At 43.8% G+C, this 20000-nt stretch overlaps 1 protein-coding gene across 7 annotated transcripts in view; it reads left to right on the top strand.

Moving 5' to 3' along the window:
• Window positions 1-11695, top strand: part of Gigyf2 (GRB10 interacting GYF protein 2) — a 127107-nt gene extending 115412 nt beyond the window's left edge. For 6 of the 7 annotated variants that reach the window (XM_031368289.1, XM_031368292.1, XM_031368290.1 and 3 more), the window contains 7 exons: window positions 193-315; window positions 1761-1985; window positions 2079-2284; window positions 3341-3495; window positions 4965-5164; window positions 7347-7494; window positions 10182-11695. In XM_031368289.1, coding sequence (XP_031224149.1) covers window positions 193-315; window positions 1761-1985; window positions 2079-2284; window positions 3341-3495; window positions 4965-5164; window positions 7347-7494; window positions 10182-10249 — 1125 coding nt within the window. In that variant the 3' untranslated portion in view covers window positions 10250-11695. Of the gene's footprint in view, window positions 1-192; window positions 316-1760; window positions 1986-2078; window positions 2285-3340; window positions 3496-4964; window positions 5165-7343; window positions 7495-10181 lie in introns of all 7 variants that reach the window. The other variant, XM_031368291.1, reaches the window with a different exon arrangement.
• The last annotated feature ends 8305 nt before the right edge of the window (window positions 11696-20000 follow it).

A 20000-nucleotide genomic window follows, 5' to 3' on the forward strand; every position in this document is an offset into this window, starting at 1 on the left:
ACTGGGCACAGTGCTGTCTCCCTCCCTTATCCCCTGACACTGGGCACAGTGCTGTCTCCCTTCCTTATCCCCTCCCTGACACTGGGCACAGTGCTGTCTCCCTTCCTTATCCCCTGACACTGGGCACAGTGCTGTCTCCCTTCCTTATCTCCCGACTCTTCACCTGCTTTTTCATTTGCTTGTTGTTTTTAGCTTCCCTCTTCATCAACATGGGGCCAGCAGTCTAACACAGCAACATGTCAGTCCCAGGCCACACTGTCATTGGCTGAGATCCAGAAGCTGGAAGAAGAACGAGAACGCCAGCTTCGAGAAGAGGTAAGCAGTAAAAGCGTCCTGGTTCCAGGCAGCTGGTTCCAAGGTGCACTGTGGACTAAATGGCTCTTGATGGTTGCCATCAGAATCGCTGTATGCCAGGATTTGACTCAGTGTTACTAAACCTTGTAATATGGTTTGGGCCCTTTGGCATATATGAAACATTTAATAGTAATAACATAAGATTAGGTAATAGAACTGTTTCCTGGAACTTTTTTTAGATTTATTTTACTATTTTATGTGTCTGAGTGTTTTGCCCACATGTGTGTCTGTGCATCACAAGTACTGCTGCTTAAGGAGGTGGTAAGCCTCCATGTGGGTCTGGGAATCGAACCCAGACCCTTTGCAACAAGTGTTCTTAACTACTGAAAGTTCCAGACAATCCTGGAACTTTACAATGTAGCTTTTCAACTTTTATTTATTTATAAATAGAAGGAGATAAAATAAAAGAGGATATGAGATTGGGAGGGAAGTTGGAATTAGAGTGGGAGGCAGACATTTCCAAAATCCATATGTATGTATGTATGTATATATGTATAGTGGAAATCATCCAGTAAGTCAAAGCATTTCTCTACCTTAAAATTGCCTTCTCACTTTAATGTAAAAACAAAGGATTAAACTTTACTTTTGGAATAACTTTCTCTAAAAGGTTATCAGCAAATGGGTGTCTCAAAGCAGAGTATTTCTGTTTTCAAGGCTAGAAAATGTTGTAATGATTTTTAGTCTCTGTTCATTGAAAAGTTAATGTGAACAAGAATTAGAGCCCATCCAGGCTCCCCATGCATGCTCAGTAGGCATTCTGTTGCTGAGCAATGTTCCAGCCAGGGTTTTGCCCTAAGCACCGCTTCCCAAAAGTTGGCATCTCACTCTGTTTATTTGAATATATTCTTGGAACCTTTTATTCTCCTTTATCTTACAAGTATGAAATGCTTTTCCTTGTTTATTTGTCACATGGAGAAACCCAAACACTTCTCACTTAGCTATCTTCCCTAGCCCTACTTTCTGATTAAAAAATCTTGTCTATGTCTGTTGTCCTTTACTGTATATGTAGCTGGGCATGTGGTAAACACCGGAAGTGACAGTGCCTAGAAAACTGGCAGGAAGATTTTCAGTTCCAGACTTAGTTGGGCTCTGTATAGTGAAATCCCATCTCAAGGCCACACATAAACAAATGTTCAAAAAGTATCTATTTACTTTCATTTTGGTGGAACTTTGAGAAAATTCATTTCATTTCTACCCTTAACCAAAAAAAACCTTCGTTTGTAAGAATTCTATATTTAGTCTTTTGGTTTTCCTCTCAGTATCATTTGGCATTTCAGTCTTAGTTTAGCCAAAAGAATTAACCCCATTTGGGTCTTAAGCAGCTGTCGTGTATTAGTATTCTACAGCATCCTGATGCTTACCGCTAGTGTAAAAACAAGTCTGAGGTGGCTGTTCTTTTCCAATAGCAAAGACGGCAGCAGAGGGAATTGATGAAAGCTCTTCAGCAGCAGCAGCAGCAGCAACAACAACAGAAACTCTCAGGTTGGGGGAATGTCAGCAAACCTGCAGGCACCACCAAGTCTCTACTAGAGATCCAGCAGGAAGAGGCCAGGCAGATGCAGAAGCAGCAGCAGCAGCAGCAGCAGCAGCAACAGCAACACCAGCAATCAAACAGAGCCCGGAACAGCACAGTGGGTTTCTTTTCCTGAACACATGCTTCTTGGTTATCTTTTCCAATTGTCTTTGTGATATTGTTAACCAAAATCTTTTTGTCTTTCTAACAGCATTCCAACCTGCACACCAGCATTGGGAATTCTGTATGGGGCTCTATAAACACAGGCCCTCCTAACCAGTGGGCATCTGATCTCGTCAGTAGTATCTGGAGTAATGCAGACACCAAAAACTCCAACATGGGGTTCTGGGATGATGCAGTGAAAGAGGTGGGACCTAGAAATTCAACAAATAAAAATAAAAACAACGCCAGTCTCAGGTAGGGCTCATAATGAGTGCACCCATGTACCTTGATGGGTAGGAGAGTAGGGAGGGTGGTAGAAGGGATATTAGATACAGTTTCCACTTACATTTCATCTATGCCTAAGCCTGGAACTCACAATTTTGGTGATTGTTTTCTATCCAGTGAAGCACACTTAATTGTTCCCTGGGCTTTTCATACTGTTCAACACTTAGTTCTTTGCCTACTCCATGGACACTGTCTGATAATAATAATAAGAGAACACTTTTTGTTGTTAACAATGTTTTCTCTAGGTAACCTCAGTGGGTTTTTTTGTTTTTTTGTTTTTTTTAATTCGTATGTTTAAGGTATACTAGAATGAGCATTCCAAAGACTTCTGTAATGGCCCTAAACTTCCTGTATGGCAAATTAGGTGTATTTCACCTTCATCTTTCTTTCCTCGGTAGCCAGTGCTGTTGGATGAGCATGGCTCTGTTACATGCACGAACTCAGATCCCAGCGCTGACACTTAGTAGCTGTGTGACCTTGGGCAAGAGAACCTCTTTTGGGCCTCAGTTCCCTCATGGGTAAAATGAAGATAATAACTTTATGAGTGTAGTTGTAAGGAGTAAACAAATACACATGAAATAGTAAAGTGCCTGGCATATAGTAAGTACTTAATAAATGGTGGTGGTGTCAGACCCACGTCGACTGAAGACTTAAAGAAGGTAAACACACTCGCTGGTTGAGCTGCTTTGCCAGGCACTGTTATGCTCCAGGCCTTTGCTCGAGAGGCTTCATTCCTTATTATAACCCAAAGACGTATTGGTGCCATTTTACATATGAGGAAACTGAGGCTTAGTAAATTTAACAGCTTACTGTCAAAATAGAAGCCTTGTAGACGAGGATATTAGCAGAGGCTAGTTTTTAAGAAGGTATCCAATCAAAATACTTGAATTTTTTTTTTCTTGTATAGAACTAAGAATTGGCTTACTGGGCAGCTATCCATGTTGCCTATACAGTATTTATGGTATTATAGTATCATCACGTAGTAACAGTTTGGGAATATAATATCGCCCTATTGTTTTGCTTTAGTAAATCTGTAGGTGTGTCTAACCGGCAGAATAAGAAAGTAGAAGAAGAAGAAAAGTTGCTGAAGCTCTTTCAGGGAGTAAATAAAGCCCAAGATGGATTTACCCAGTGGTGTGAACAGATGCTTCATGCCCTTAATACGGCAAATAACTTGGATGGTAAGAAATGGGGAGGGAATCCCAGCATGTGGATTCACAGAGCAGGACCTACAATGAGGTTGGCAGGTTGGAACAGTAAGGCAGAATGTAGATGATGAATTCTGTGGGGGCCAATCTGCACTGTCCTTTAGAAACTTGACTCTTGTAGCATTACTTGAATTGCTATGAAAAAAGTCCTATAAAACTATGCTCAAATAAATTATGAGCAATTACCAAAGATTAACTGCCAGCTGAGGCTGCCTTAATGAAGTACAGGACAAAGGAAGCCATTGTTTCCCGTCGCCCAGTTCATGGGAAATAGTTGCAGCTACATTATCATGTATAAGAGAAAGTTAAATATCATAGTTGGGGACCAAAGTCAGCCTGCCCAATAGAATACCAAAGCTATGTGACATCATTTCCTTCCTGCTTTGGGAGGTGATGGCAACAGTGAAAGAGTAAGTAGACTTGCTTTGTATCGGCTGAAACTGCAGAATTAAAGGCACAATTTCAAGAAAAGCATGTTTGTAACCAGAGAGCTAGCACGTTAGATGGAAGTGAGTCCCCTTCCTACCCCTAGATGATCAACAGTGACTGTTGGTTGTACCATACGTAGAAGGAATTGTCTTAGCTGACAGACCAAGGCGATAGCTGCCCTGAAGCCCGCAGTCTTTAACACTGAAGAGTGAAGAATTGACCGGCTCCTTTGCAGCATTGTAACATCAGCTAAGAGTCTGAAGGCCTTCAGAGAAAACAGATTTGCATAGTAGTGATGCCTGCCATCCATTAAGCACCTACCATGTGCTAGGCACTAGCTGGGCTAACACATTGTTAGCCCAGACACTCATTTTTTTGCAGTAAATTGTGAAGATACCTTTACAAGGTAGGTGATATTATCCCCATTTTATAAATTAGGAAACGGAGGCTCAGAATGGTTAAGTAACCCATCAAGGTCACACAGCCAGCAGACTTCAGAATCAAGTTTTAAACCCATGTCTCTCTAACTCTGGTGTTTGTGTTTTTTCTGAAACTACACAATTTCCATTTTCCACTTAACGCTCTCTAAAACACAATACCCCAATTAATTACAAGTTTCAGAAGATATATATCTGGATCTTATGTAACCGTCATGGTAGCTGGCGTCCATCATCACACTTAATAAGTTGAATTAAAGAAAAGAAGGGGAGAATCCTCAAATTACTTTAGTTTTAGACAAATGCCTGTCAGTCATTGTGACATGTAGTTCAACCAACATAACGTTTAGTTAAGTCCGGTGTGTGGTGTGTGTTTGCTGCTGCTATGCAATTCTCAGCACTGATAGGTCTCTCTCATTTGTATTAGACAGATGAGAGTCTCTCCCACAGCAGCTGGAGAGCTTTCAGGCTCCTGCTTGTGGTAGTATGATGACATATTAACATGGAGGCTGCGTCTCTGGACATGGAGTTTGTTTTATTATTCAGTCTCCTGTCTTCTTCCCTCTTTTCCTGTAGTTCCCACGTTTGTTTCTTTCTTGAAAGAAGTGGAGTCTCCTTATGAAGTCCATGACTATACCAGGGCCTATTTAGGAGATACTTCTGAGGCCAAGGAGTTTGCCAAGCAGTTCCTTGAACGCCGTGCCAAACAGAAAGCCAACCAGCAGCGTCAGCAGCAGCAGCAGCAGCAGCAGCAGCAGCAGCAGCAGCAGCAGCAGGTATAAAGTAACAGTGTGTGCAGTGCCTGTGAGTAGGAATACCTGTAAATGTTGAGAAGATAGAGAAACTTTTTTTTAAAAAAATTGTTTTTATGCATCTAAAACTTTTCAAAATCTGTGTGTCCTTCACAGCACATGTCTGTGGAAATGTTCCAGGTAGCAAAGAGAGCCAAGGTACTGAGTGTGGTTTTGATTCAGAGATATGTTTTAGTTGGGCTGCAGTGGCGTCTGCACAAGTGAGGATGACAGCTACACTGGTGGTAGTCTGAGTGCCTGGGAAGTCAGAGTACCAGCATTGCCTCTGCAGTTACACAGGGTCAAGTTCTGCGAGGCTCATTAACACAGTGGCTAACAGTGCATAATGTATCTCAAGATTGACATTGTTGATTTCCTAGTACTGATCCTCACCGGTGTAGCTGTCATTCTCACTTGTGCAGACTCCACTGCACATCATCTCCCTTGGATGCAGCACAGTCTTTCTGAGCTCAAAAGTGCTCCACAGCGCCTAAGCCTTAGACTTGGAGGCCATAGCAGTGGAATCAGTTACAGAGGCACAGAGATATGAAAACGTTGTACTAGATGACTGACAGAAAGAAACACTTGCTTACGGGGTGTGAACTGAAGTAGGAAAGCGGATGCTCCTTTGTCCTGCTTTAGCTGGAGAGCATGCGCCTTGGGTGTTGTTTTGCCTCTCTGAGCATGTGTGCTCATAATGACCATAAAAAATAAACTTTAACAATTCAGTGATTTTACAAATGTGGGATCTCTGTGGGCTGGTAATATATGTTTTCTGAAAGACAAATTGGCAAGGTTCATAAAGAGGCAAAAAATATTCATATCCTTGAACCACATTATTCTACTAGACAGGGTAACTGCGTTGTAGATCCTTTCTGATGATGTGGGAAAATATAGTGTAGCACAAGGCATTTTAGATCTAACTGTGTGAAGCAGACTTAGGGCTAAATTAAGAGGCAATGTCAGGTCCAGTACCAGAACACAGTAGAGCAGATGTCTTAGGACATTGCAGGAGCATGAGGTATGAAGTAGGGCAGGAAGCACTGCACCTGTGGGATGCTCTCCTGTAGGTGAGACAGCAAGAATGCCTTCGCATCCTGTGTGCCCATTGAGTCCTCAGTGCTTTCTCTGCTCCTTCCATGGCCCCGCCCCTGTCTTTGAACTGGAGTCTAAGAACAGCTAGAGCAAAGAATTGGTGGGCCGTCTTCTAGTTAACCAGTTAGCCAGTGTGTGGCCAGTATCCAGGGAACAAATCCATTCTGGGATTGCCAGTCTAAGTGACAGCTATGGCTTTGGACTCTGGTGTACTGCCAGCTGGCTCTCTGTCTTTTGTACTAGAGAACAACGATGTTTGGCTGTGAGTCAGGTGTGTGTCTTGCCATGGTGTTGAAGCCTATTGATAGCCATATGCTGTGAATTGCATTCCTTTTATTTGTTCTCTTGTTTTTGTTTGTTTGGTTTTGTTGTTTTGTTTTGTTTTGTCTTTGGTGTTTGGTTGTTTGTTTTTGTTTTTTCACAACAGGGTTTCTCTGTGTAGCCTTGGCTGTCCTAGAACTTGCTCTGTAAATCAGGCTGGCCTTGAACTCACAGAGATCTACCTGCTTCTGCCTCCTGAGTGCTGGGATTAAAGGTGTGAGCCACTACTGCCTGACTATATTGCATTTCTTAATAGATGGCACAGACAACTGTATCTGATGGAAAACTTAGGACATTTGCTCTGATAGAGCTGAGTGAAAGCCTGAAGTTCTAGGAGAGACTTTGTAGAGACATCAGACATCGAGTAGAGTGTTGTGAGTGAGGGCTAGTGGCCCACTCTTAGTGCTGGGACTAGGTTTTTTAAGATTTATTTATAAAATAATTTAAAAGTATTTTAAATTGTATGTATGTTGGTGAGTATATACATATGAGTACCCACAAGATCAAACATGCGATGCCCCTGGAGCTGCAGTTACAGGCAGGTGTACACTGCCTGACAGGGAAGCAGACTCAGGTTCTCTGCAAGAATAGTATACACCCCTAATCACTGAGCCATCTCCTTGGCCAGAGGGTTTTTGTTAACAGACTCACACTTGACAAGGCAAAGGCAAGCCAGCCATTCTCTTAGAGCAGTCCATATCCACATGTGTTGTATAATTGTAGTTGTGTTGTTTTGTGTCTTATTTCACAGGACTCTGTCTGGGGGATGAACCATAGTACACTCCATTCGGTATTTCAGACCAATCAAAGCAACAACCAACAATCAAGTTTTGAGGCTGTGCAGAGTGGCAAGAAGAAGAAAAAGCAGAAGATGGTTCGAGCAGATCCCAGTTTATTAGGTAAGACTAGGCCTGGACTCTCAGGTGGGGTGGGAGGAAGGTTTGGGGTGCTGACAGTAACCAGATATATCACTACAGTCTTTCATGTAAAGATTGGTTTTACTATATGGTCTTAAGAGTAGTAGACAGTATTTCCTGGGCATTAAGTGTAGATGTGCCCATGTGCTGGGGTGAGCAAACTAACAGTACTCTGGTCCTTCAGACAGTAAAGCCTTCCTTAGCATTTCATACAAAGATAACAAAGTGGGCGACAGTAGAGCTATTTGAGAAGTTCAGATGTTGATTCATGCTGGAAGCAAATGTTCAAGGAAGCGGTGCTTGTTGCGTCCACTTTCTATAGGTTCTGGGCGACTGCACTATCAGGACACCCACTTGTCTCTGCCAGTGAGCTGGAGCTGCAGGCTCTCTCCACTCTTGGGTGGTAGGCGCCTCCCCACCTCCCTGTGCAGGACTGAGGGCTATTGTCCTCATGCACTGGCAGCTTCCTGAAAGAGCCAGGTGCCTACACTAGGCTTTAAAAGATGTCAGCAAGTCGGGAACAGTGCTTCATGAGTAATGTAAGGTGCTGTGTTTCTTAAATTGGCCCAATACATCCACTAATAGTGATATAGATGAAATTCTTCGCTGTTTTTGAATATGAAGTTAATGCAAACTTGGTTGTCATAGTCCATTTTCTTCTTCTCTAGTGTATTAATATTAAACATGGGTTGGAAAGTATAAAATTCAGACAGATAGAGCTGAGCAGATTTCTAACTGTATGTGATTTAGCTTACAGGTATGAGAGGCTGCTCCACAGATGTAGCCTAGCCTTTCATGTTTGTCCTTGCAGTGTGGTCTTGGTCTTCTGCCAGAGACCCCAGCAGAGAGGGATGTCAGCATCCCTCGGTGCAGTGGGAGACCAGTCAGTCCTCCCTAGTCCTGCAGGGCAGGAAAGCCAGCACAGGAGGAGGGGCAAACACACAGGAGCTCCTCAGTCAAGTGCTGAATCACTGCCTGCTTACCCCTCTTTCTGGATGCCTCTGATAGTTTTTAATTATCTTTTAAATTTTTTGCTTGTTCATTTTCATATATTACGTTTCAATGTGTGTATTCCCTGTAAATTTATAGATTGAGAAAAATTTTCCATGCACATACTGGAAAAATAAGTTCCAACTTGATCTGAAGTATCCACTGAAAGTAGACTGATAAGGAACCAGCAGAGGGAGCCTCAGCCTTGCTTCACTTCTAGGCGCCCTTCATTCTTCTCTGGTCCCAGGGCGCCAGTGTAAACCATTTGGAGGTGATAAAATATATAGTTTCCTCCTGGTCAGACTCCCCCTTTTTACAAAGACATTGTCATAATCCTAAAAGAAAGCATGCAAGTGGGTGTTGTAGACCTAGTAGAAAGTGCTCTGTGGAGCAGCAGAGTGGGTAGCCCCTGGTGCCCTGTCTTTCATGGCACTCACAAGCTGTTGCTTTTTGAAGTTGGGAGGCTAAGTTTATGCCTAACTGAGCTTCTAAATCAGTTTAAGTCAGACCATGTCTGCTAAAAAGTCTCACCTGGTGACCAGCACATTATAACATCAAATAATCTTTATTTTTCAATGGCTTTCTCTTTTCCTGTCTTGATTAATATTAGTTGATTTTAAAATTACATTTCTTCGAGGCAGAGGCAGGCGGATTTCTGAGTTCGAGGCCAGCCTGGTCTACAGAGTGAGTTCCAGGATAGTCAGGGCTACACAGAGAAACCCTGTCTCCAAAAAAAAAAAAAAAAAAAAAATTACATTTCTTCTGTTGCGTGCAACTCATTGTTTCTATTTCACTTCATTTGTTCTTAAACTGAAATCAAGCAAACCTGCTTCAGAATACAGGCGATAGCTCATTTCATAGCCTACTAGTCTACCAGAGAAAACCATCCCCGAAAGACACAAACACTAAGCCTTTCAGGATTTCCAAGGGAAAAGTGGGCTCTCGGGCGGGTTGTGGGTGCTCAGTTTCTGGTTGAGACTTTGGATGGAATTTAGTGTACTCGCTTCTCTCTGTGTTTAGCCTTGTCAGACAGCAGCTTTTTCTACAGCTTCTTGGTTAGTAAACAGGCTTGTTTATTTTTTTAAATCTTATTTTTGAGTCTGTTAATTAAACTATCTTATTATGCGAGGCATTTTTTGTTTGTTTGTTATTGGAACATTTCAAATGTGTATTTATTTGAAAATTTGAACACTGGAGTACAAAATGAAGGTGTAAAAACCCACCCAGTCCCAGTAGCCACAGTGGAGTGGAGGGTGTTGGCTGTTTGCTTTTGGCCTTCAAACAGCAGCTGGGACAGTTGAGGATCCATCCAGGGCAGAGGAACTGGGAAGCGTTCTTGGAGTTGCTCACTCTCAAGAGGCCTATCACGAAAATTCTTATCAACTTGTGGTTATGGGTTTTATTGGTAAGTTTCTTTATGTGATCAGTAGCATTGGGTATTTCAGTGACACAGTGTTTGTGAATACTGTCCCTGCTGCTTCTCCTAAGCTGATTCCATTCCAGTCTGGTCAGAGATCCTTTTCTGCATAGGTCTTCTTGCATCTTTCTTCTTGTCTTCCTTCTGTGCCCAGTTTGATGTAAATCTTAAGCATAAGAGACCTAAATTCCTTCCCGCTGCTTGAAATTGAACCACTTGGCTGTTAGAGCAGTTGCTCATGAACTTATTTTGTTTCTTGTAGGGTTTTCAGTCAATGCCTCGTCGGAGCGACTGAACATGGGTGAGATTGAGACTCTGGATGACTACTGAGTATCTGCCGTTGTGCCAGCCTTCCCACTCCTGCCTAGTGACCATGGTTTCTCCTCATTGGACACAACATACGTTCACTACTTGCTCTGTCACCCTGCAACAAATCACAGAACCAATCATCTCAGGCTTTTTTTTTTCTAGCCCTTTGTGTCCAAGATTACTTTAAATCACTGTTGGTGAGCATCTCAGACTGTACCTAAGTGGACCAGACCCTTGTTTTGGGGTGGCAGTTGGTTGGGATTGCTCCCCAGCACAGCTAATGTTGTCAGCACACATTCATTGTGCGTTGATTTCATCTACTGTCTCCTGGAAGTCTGTTGGAATCTGCCAATAGCAGATCACTTTCTCTTGTCAGTTTTCTTGTTCTGTTTTGTTCTTTCTCCCCATCCCTCTATCCCACTCCATACAGGCAAAGGGCCTTAACTGATGCAGTCATGAAAAGAGTTAATGGTTAATAGACATTGGCCAGCACCCGATCACCCCCTGGACAGTGACTTCTCTATTGCCACAGGCAGGCAGAACTCTTTCTGTAGGCTGCATGGCCATTGTTACATGGGGACTGCATCAGAGGCTTGTTTGATGTTGCACACCCTTGCTGTTCTTTCTGAAGAAAGGATTCATGTGCTCTTCATTAGATAGTGACTTCCCAAGCAAGCTGTGTTCTTCCCTGACATACTCCAACCTTACTACTGGACAAAGGAAACCCTATGGCCTGGGACAGGGACTTAATTTCCTTTCATATAAAAACTGATCTCCCCTCCTCCCATAAATATTTTTACTTCAAAGGACTAGGACCAGTTTGTTTTGGGCCCTTACGTGAAAATTTGTCTCGTTTAAGAGGCATCTTTACCATATGTATGAATTTGTGTAATTTCAACTCGAATAGGGATAAACTTCTGCTTCTGATAAAAGCTGGGAATTTCATCTGTTCCTCCGAGCACTGTGTGCATGTTTTGCCATGGCCCTGGAAAGGTCTTGTGAAAAGATACGCGAAGGCAAGTTGCTTGCCTTTTCTGAAAAGAACATACAAAGCCTGACCATCTTTAAGACCTTCATCCATGGAGACCACTATGCAGGAGGATGCAGTGGGGCGTGGGGATGGCAGGCACAGGAGCAGGAGGCCTGCTCCTACACTTCCATAGCGAGTCCAAGTGTTCTCAAGCTCTGTACAAACAGACTCTGACTGCTTCTGCTCCTCGCCTGGCGAACATCACCTGGGATAGTCTTAACACCTTGGCGGCAGCTGTGGGTCGGCTGGTCTTGTGCAGGAGGCGCCGTGGTGGGCAGCTCGGCATCCGTGCCTGGACAGGCTGAAGTTGCTCTCAGAGCAGTTTGGTATTGTAAGATTATATTTGGTTTCTATTTTTATTATTTTGAATCACCATTCTCCCTATCCCTTCTTGCCTCTCTCCCTCCTAAATGTGTACAATAAATATACAGAGACTGCTACAAACTTGTAAATAGTTTTTGGATCAGATAGCATAAGGAGATAGGGAACCATTAAAATGTGAGACTCCTCTCCTTTGCTTTGTAAATTCAAAAGGGGGGGTAGGGAAGAGGGATAGTTAAAATGTTTACAAAACTTTAAGCTCCCTTGGAACTTTTGCCAGTGTGGAGGAAAATAAAAAAAAAAAAACTTAAACTGTGGTTGTGGTGTCTCTGAGCGTCTTGTACTCACCTCTCTTGAGGCTGAGCTTGGCATGAAACTCTCCCTTTTGATGGCATGGAGCAGCCGTAGTACCACAGGCTTTGGGGATGAGAGGCAACCTGGGCCACTGGGAGGAGCAGTGACCAGGCCTGTGTGGGAAAGTGGAGGCCCAGCCTTCCTGCACTGCCACCACCGCCTGTGTGCTGAGCTGTGGACCGGAAACTGACTGCCTTTGAACTACAGACCCTCAGAATGGCCTTCCCTAAACTTGTCCAGATCTTCTAAGTCAAACACTCTCTGTTTCAGCAAGATATAAATAAATGTGAAAACAAGGTGGGGTAGAGTGACATATTAGGAGAACAGAGCTGTCTTAGTTACCTAGTGTGCCCTTTGTTTAACCAAAAGTCCTCCCCTCCCCAATCCCCCCCCCCCCCCCCCCCCGGCCCCTGGGGTAGTACTTCGGGCATGGCGCTTGTTACGCTTACATTCTGCCACTGCGTGACACCCCCTAGTCCTTAGTTTTAAAGTCCTTGGATATTTTAGAGGATTGGGTCAGAACCCTTTCATATAACAAAATCTCAACTGTCTAATTCAAAGAGGTGTACTTTTTTGCATGTAATCTACACCTTCCAGTATACTTTAAGATCACCTGTAGATTATTTGAAATGCCTCAGTTTGTGTAAATGTTATATAATGACTTGAAAAGTCTGTTGAGTACTACTATGACTTCCCCAGGGTACTTTGCGTCCTAGTAGGGTTTGACCTGGCATTGTAGAACCTTTGGGTGCTGAGAACCAACAGTTTGTGTTTTGTGTACTGGGTTGGGTTTTAGGGTTTTTGTTGTTGTTGCTGTTTTAAAGCAAACCAACTTGACAGACTGTTTCCAAAGCAGCTTCTCTTCTGGTCACTGTTGGCTCTATAGAAAACGTTCAACAAACCGTAGCAGGGACCTTGATAAGTTTTTGGTTGTGAGTTAAGGAAGAGATTGTCCTGTAGTCTCATGAGTTGAGCTGTCAGGTGGGACTGCTGGCTTTCTAAAGACTTAGTGAGATGGGCCTTTCAGGACTGTCTTTCAAGTAAGTGATAGCTCATGGTAGTAGGCTAGAACTCAGGCAATGTTTGCAGGAGCTGCTAACATTGGCTTTGGTGGGGGATGATGGACTTGGCAGGTGATGGCAGGGCCCCTTCCTTCTCTTAGGGTCCTTGCTGGGATACTGTATCAGATTCCAAGTAGGAGCATGGCGGCTGTCCAGCTCACCTTCATGGAAAGAATGGCAAGGCAACATTGCCAAAGAGTGTAGTTACTGAGGGAAGGACAGCATAAAGTGAGTTCATCTGTCTCCATCAAGGACAGTTTTCCTGTTGAGAGGAAGAGTTGTGCTTTAAATCTCAGGGTCATTATAACTTATATTTTTTAATTTTTAAAACTGATACGTATGTGGAGGTCAGGTACTTTGGTCCTCAGGACTTGGCAAACAGGCACCTCAGCTAAGATATCTTGCCGCCCCCCCCCCAAATTTTTAGTGCAGCCATTTTATTTATGTATGTATAGCATATACATAACACATTCTACCCCATTTTAAAATGGACAAGGTAGTGATAAAATTGATGACTGTTATTCACGCCATATAGTTAGTTGTAAGAAAGAGTGGGAATAAAATTTGGATTTTTATCTGAGTATTTGCAGTCCCAAATACCATTGGGATTCTGGCACTAAGTAAATGGGAAGCGTGGGTGTTAACATTGCTAGCTCCCACAGTTGTCTCTTCCACACAGTTGTGTCTTCCTCTGGAGTAATAATAGTAGGATTCCCCCTGTACTCATGACTATGTAGCCTCGGGTCCTTGGCCACTTTAGCAGTGCCAGATACAGGCGCCATCCATGGAGAGTGTCTTAAATCCTTTTTTAGAAGCGGTCTCAGCATCTGTATGTGTTTCTTGCACTCTTTCTTTGGCTCCTTTTATTTTTATGTCTGTTTTGTGTTTCTCGTTTGTTTTTATTATTACTTATCATTTACATGGCTATTTGTGTTATAATAGGGGGGTGTGGATTTGGGTGGGTGGGTAAATGGGGGGGGGACAGATTTGGGAGGAATTGGGTGAGGAGAAACCATAATCAGAATATATTGTATTTTTGAAATCTGTAAATAAATAAGCAAATAAAGTGGTTGGTTTATCCAGTAACATTTGTGCCATGACCACACTGTTGTATCCCGCAGCCACGTCTGTAGGTCATAGGCTTCGTAGCAGGGTGATACGGATGAGCACCCTCCTCTGGCGGCGTGTAGAGTAACTTCGAACACAGCGGAGATGAAGTTTCTAGTTGGGCACCAGCTCAGCGTCTCCAGGTTCAATGACACGTGTTGTCTTTGGCTGTGGGGCCTTACCATCGAGTGGTATAGCCTGTGCTGCTTGGGGGGTTTCATGGAACCCTTGGCCCACAACTCAGTAAGATGTAACCCATTTCTAGTAGTGGAAGTTGTACTGTGACATGAAATGTCTGGTTGGGGCATGGCCTTCCCTGTTTACAGAGCCTCTGTTTAGACTCCTTTAACATATGTATATATTTTAGGAAGCTTCTACATTAGTAGGTTTCCATGTGGTTTTTCAAGGGGCCTTTTGTGTTAACTTGTTTCTCCCCATAATCCCTCATTACCCTGCTCTTCTCTCACCACTCCCATCTAATCTTTATAGTCCAGCTTCTCCTTTGTCTCTCTGTAACACTTCATTCTATTTCCCCTTCCTTGGGAGATCCATTCCTCCCTCCTGGTCCCTTACTAGGAACTGAACCTCTGTCTCTGTGGTTATTCAGATTGTAGCACACAATGGAAAGCTTAAAAGCTAATATCCACATATAAGAGAAAACATACAATATTTGTCTTTCTCTTGGGGTCTGGGTTACCCAGGATGATTCTTTTCCTAGCTTCATCCATTTACCTGCACATTTTTATTTTTTTAGCAGCTGAATATTCCATTGCATAAATGTGCCATTTTCTTATCCATTCGTCAGTTTGATGGACATCTAGGCTGTTTCCATGCTGGCTGTTGTTAATAGTGCAGCACTTAATAGGAATGCATCGGATCCCACTATAAATGGTTGTGAGCCACCATGTGGTTGCTGGGAATTGAACTTGGGACCTCTGGAAGAGTAGTCGGTGCTCTTAACCACTGAACCATCTCTTTGCCCCCTCAATATTTCTTAGCTATCCATCTGAGAATAGGTTGTATACCTTATGTCCCTTATTAAACACTTCTACTGTTTCCTTGAAACAGTCGGGTGCATACCCATACTGCAGCTATAAAACTTGGGAAATTAAGGTTAGGAACTACTTCAATATTCAGGTTGTGCTAATATTTCAACAGTCGTTCCACCAAGATCCTGAATGCCTGTTCAGGGGCAGGCGGTGCTCATATCTCGCCTCTTGGGTCTCCTTTAATCTGGAGCCCTTGGTTTTTCAGCTTAGCTGCTTCTCTTACCTTGGCATGTTTCAGTACAAGACAGTGAGTTTTAGAAAGTGCCTACTTTGGCTTTAACTGGGGTTTCCTTGTGATTTGACCATGGTTATGCCATGTTTTGAAGGGACGCTGAAGAAGTGACCCATTCCCTGACACGTGGTGTTGGTGCTAAGACTCTTCTACTCTGAGGTGTGTGCCATCTGTTCGGTGGCCAGTAAAGGCCTAGTTCCTCATCAAACTTTGGTCTACTAGTTTTAGTACCATTACACCCCCTGCTTGGATAATTATGTTGCCGACATTACTTTAACACTTAGCATTAACGCCATACTGAACTTTTGATATATTGCACACATCCTAAACTGGCTGTAATCTGGTACGAGTTTTGATTGAGGAATTTTCCATTTGCAGGTGGCTTCTTTCTGTGTTCTTTTGCCTCACTCTCCTCTGGCTGCTTCCTCTTTCAGCACGGTCTGTTTCTGCTCACCTTCTGCACACCTTTCCAGTCTGTGGGATTAGCTGTTTTCACATAGCTACATGTTCACTCTACATTCAGTGTTCTTGGCATCACTCATCCCAGTGTGCCACCGTAGAATCATCCTACTCGTTTTCTTGTATTCGCAGTTTTCTTCACCTTGAGAAATCTGACTTCTAGCATCTTCGTTGTATGGTTTATCCTTGAACAGTATGGGTCAGAGCTCCATGGGCCCCTTTGAGCATGCATGGATTTGGGGCGTAGATTTTTGAGGATTTGAAAACAAAACCTTATAAACCATATAAAATGTCAGAAAAGAAGAAAAAGGAGATTGTGAGTGGAGTAATCTTTTTAAATTTTTCTACAAATTATACCCAGCCTACTATAGAAATGTATCAGCCCTTACAGACTGTACATGATGTTTTGTAATCAGGAAAAATGTGAACAAATATAAAAATACGATATTAAATCATAACCACAGAGAACGAATATTAGTACCTTCTGTGGTGCTGATTTTGTAGCCCACCACACATGGCTTGCGACACAATAAAGTGCTGGGAGCATCCATTAGAAGCACGCTGTGACACTAATCATCCCCATAGGAGCGGTTCACTCTCTAGTCCTTTGCAGGCGCGAGTAAAATAAACTCTCCCCATCCTCGTGTATTGTCTCCTGGCTATAACACATAAAAAACATGTCACCAGGCTGTTTGCTTCCAGTTTGTCTTCAGATAAACAGCAGGCCTCTAGTAGTAATGTTTTGGAGAAACGAAAGGGTCGGCACCTCTAACTTCAGTATTGCTGGTCTATTCTCAGTTGCTCAACTCTATAATACACCAAAGTAGCCTTGTAATTGCTAGTCCATGTCAGTGTGAGAGACAACTTTACAACTAGAGCTCAATAGACTCATGCTGCCCAGCAACGCTTTGATCATCAAAGGACTTTGGTCCCATCAGGTCACACAGCCTAGTGACGTGGCAGCCATCTTATATTGCATACTCTCTCGTATTTTGTACATTGGCGAAGCTGCCTAGTGAGGATTTCTAACGGTATGCTATTGTTGTGTGATGCATTGCTGTACTTACAGAAATAACTCCAAAGTGAGAAGCAATGGTAGGTGGCAGGGAGGGCAGGGGTGGTTGCAGAAAGTGGGAAAATGGATAAGTGAATTTAGCCAGATGAGGAGGTGTGGAGCCTATCTCAGAATAGGCCAGTTATACCCCTGGCCAACACAGGGTCCCTCTCTGCAGGCCAGTGATATGTGGCAGCTCTGTTGTGAAGGCAGGATGAGGAGATGGGTGGGTATTAGCCTCCACCACGGAGGGTAAGTGTGGGTCTGGACCCACAGCTAAAGCATTGCAGCTGCTGGAGTAGCAACAGGAGGTGGTTTCCTGGTTCCAGTGGCTGCTCAGCCTCTACCTTAACCTGGTCAGCTACGTCTTCCTGCATGGGACCATCTGAAACTCAGAAACAGCAGTGGGTGCCTGTTAAGATTTCACGAGTCCAAACATCTGTTTGGCTTCTTTGTTGAGGATGTTGCCATGGAAGAAGAGTCAGTATCTCAATACTCAGTTAACCAGAACGTTACTGATCCAGGATTCTGAGACAGGGACCTGACATCTCCAGGCGGTTATCTTAAACATCCTGGGGGAGGCCAGTATGGGCATGCGGCCATGGTGAGATCATTAGAGACTAAAGGTGTCCGGATATGCCCCTCTGAGCAGAGCAGAGCAGGACTAGCAGGCACAGTGTGGATAGGTACTGCTATAGGATGGTAGCATGGTGATGTCCTCTGGATGACTCAGGGCAAGTGGATTTGGAAAGTAACGGCAGCAGTCACACTCTGACATGGAGTCCAACTTAGTCAGGGAGGATGACACGACTCATTTGCCTTCCCCAAAAGGAACCAAAAATCAGAAGAGAACAGAAGGCCCTGAGTGTCCAAATTCAGCTTAATCAACAAGCTACATGAGTTCTTGCTCCTTACCAAATGGAACAAGATCAGAATAAACTCTGCAGAGTTCAGTTGGTTTTCCCTCCAGCCCTCACACAAATTTGTAAGCCTATACAGTTGGCCATTAAACCCCTGTTTACAGCATTGAGGGCTTTTCAAGCCCAAAGCCCTAAACGTTCATGCTCCTTCTGCAAGCCAGTTCCAAAGGTTGAAGACCCATAGCCCCACGTTTCAGAACTGATTTGCTTCTGCTGTGATGAAATACTGCAGCAAAACTAATTTAAAGGAAAGGGCTTTATTTTGCTCACAGTTCAAGCTCACCGTGGCCAGTCATAGCAGCGTGATCTTAAAACAGATCATGCTTCACATTGTCACGTTGCTTACATAGTCACTGTCTTAGAGTTCTATTGCTAGGAAAAGACACCGTGACCAAGGCAATTCTTATATGAGGACAACATAGCAATTTCAGAGGTTCAGTCCATTATCGTCATGTCGGGAATCATGGCAGCATCCAGGCAGGCATGGCGCTGGAGGAGCCAAGACTTCTACATCTTGATCCAAAGGTAGCCAGGAGGAGACTGGGATTCCACACTGGCAGAGCTTGAGCATAGGCAACCTCAAAGCCCACCCCCACAGTGACACCTTTCCTCCAACAAGGCCACGCCTCCTAATAGTGCCATTCCTTATGGGCCAAACATTCAACTACATGAAACTATAGGGCCAGACCTATTCAAGCCACCTCTCGGTCAGGAAGCAGGGGGAGATGAATGATAACACATCTCTCTCTTCATTTTATTTGTTGGCAGGGTGAATGAACTGGCAATGAACCTTATTTGGATCCCTCATAGGCTAGCCCTCCGTCTTTTTTCTTTTTCTCTTCTTTTTTCTTTTTTCTTTTTGGCAAGCCTGTGGCGTCTAGGCTTCTCAGTTTCGATGCATCTGGCCTAGCGATGAGTTTGGCTTTCAGCCATTCAACCCACCAGACCAGACCATTGGAGCAACTGTTGGTGCCCTGGGTTCTGAATTTTGCTAAGCACCTCATCAATACATGTCTTAGTCTTAGTCACACTCTGTCTTCTTAGTCTGCCATCTGGGAACTCTGGTCCCTCCTCAGGGGCTTATAGTACTATAACTCAGCAAAATCTTTCTAAAGAGTACTTGCTCATTCATTGCTAGTGCACATTAGCAGAGTGGTTTGTACTTGAGCCTTCCTAAGTTAGGCTCTGCGCTTGTCCTCTTCAGGAATGCTGGTCTGTCATCACGTCTTTCCTCCCCCATGATGGATTGTCTCCCCCCACCCCCAAGCTGTGGGCTAAACTAAAACCTCCCCTTTCTGAAGCTGCTTCTCTCAGGTGTTTTACCACAGCAATGAGAAGAGTAACTAACACACCACAACCTCTAGTGTTTCAGCTCCCCAAAGGGGATCCAGAAGCCCGACGTCCAGCCTCCTGGGGCTGCACAGATGGCCACCACCAGGGAAGAGAGTCTGTCACTGTTGCCACACAGGATGCTCTCAGAAATCTGAAGCAGAACCACTGTTCCCCCATCCCCTTCCGGGGCTGCTCCCCTACTGGTAAACTCAACAGGAAATCATCTGGGGATCACACTGCAGGGCACAGGAGGGGAAATGGGGGAAATTTAATGAAATTTTATAAACCCCTTTTATTAAAAACAAGCCCCTGCTGTTTGGCGATTTATAGTCAAAGGGGAAAGGCATGGCGAGGTGGGGAGCCAGTGTTCACTTCATCTAAAAGAACTGTTCCCTATGTACGACAAAGGCTTTTTATCTGGAAGATACAAAAATATCCTAAAAATGATTTGTAAGTATTAGAATACTTGGTTAAATAAGCAAAAAGACAAAACAACCAAATCTAAGCAGACCCACGCAAAGCTGGGAGATGGCGGGATAGAGAAAGTGCATGAGGGCCAAAGTTGGATCCTCAGCACCCACATGAAAGCCAGGGTGAACAGGGTGGCCTGCCTGTGATCCCAGGCCTCAGGAGACAGAAAGCATCCCCGAAGCAAGCTGACTGAAGTAGTTTGGCCAGCAAGCTTGGGGTTCAGTGAGATCCTGCCTCAGTAAATAATGTGGCGAGTGATTGAGGAAGATACCTGCTGAAGTCTCTGACTTCCATAGGCATGAGCACAAGGGCATGTGTGCCCACATACATGTGAACGTGTGTCTGGATAGAGTGATAGATTGATAGATGATAGATAGATAGA

Source organism: Mastomys coucha, unplaced genomic scaffold, assembly GCF_008632895.1.
Source record: "Mastomys coucha isolate ucsf_1 unplaced genomic scaffold, UCSF_Mcou_1 pScaffold14, whole genome shotgun sequence".
In the NCBI taxonomy this organism is placed as follows: Eukaryota; Metazoa; Chordata; class Mammalia; order Rodentia; family Muridae; genus Mastomys; species Mastomys coucha.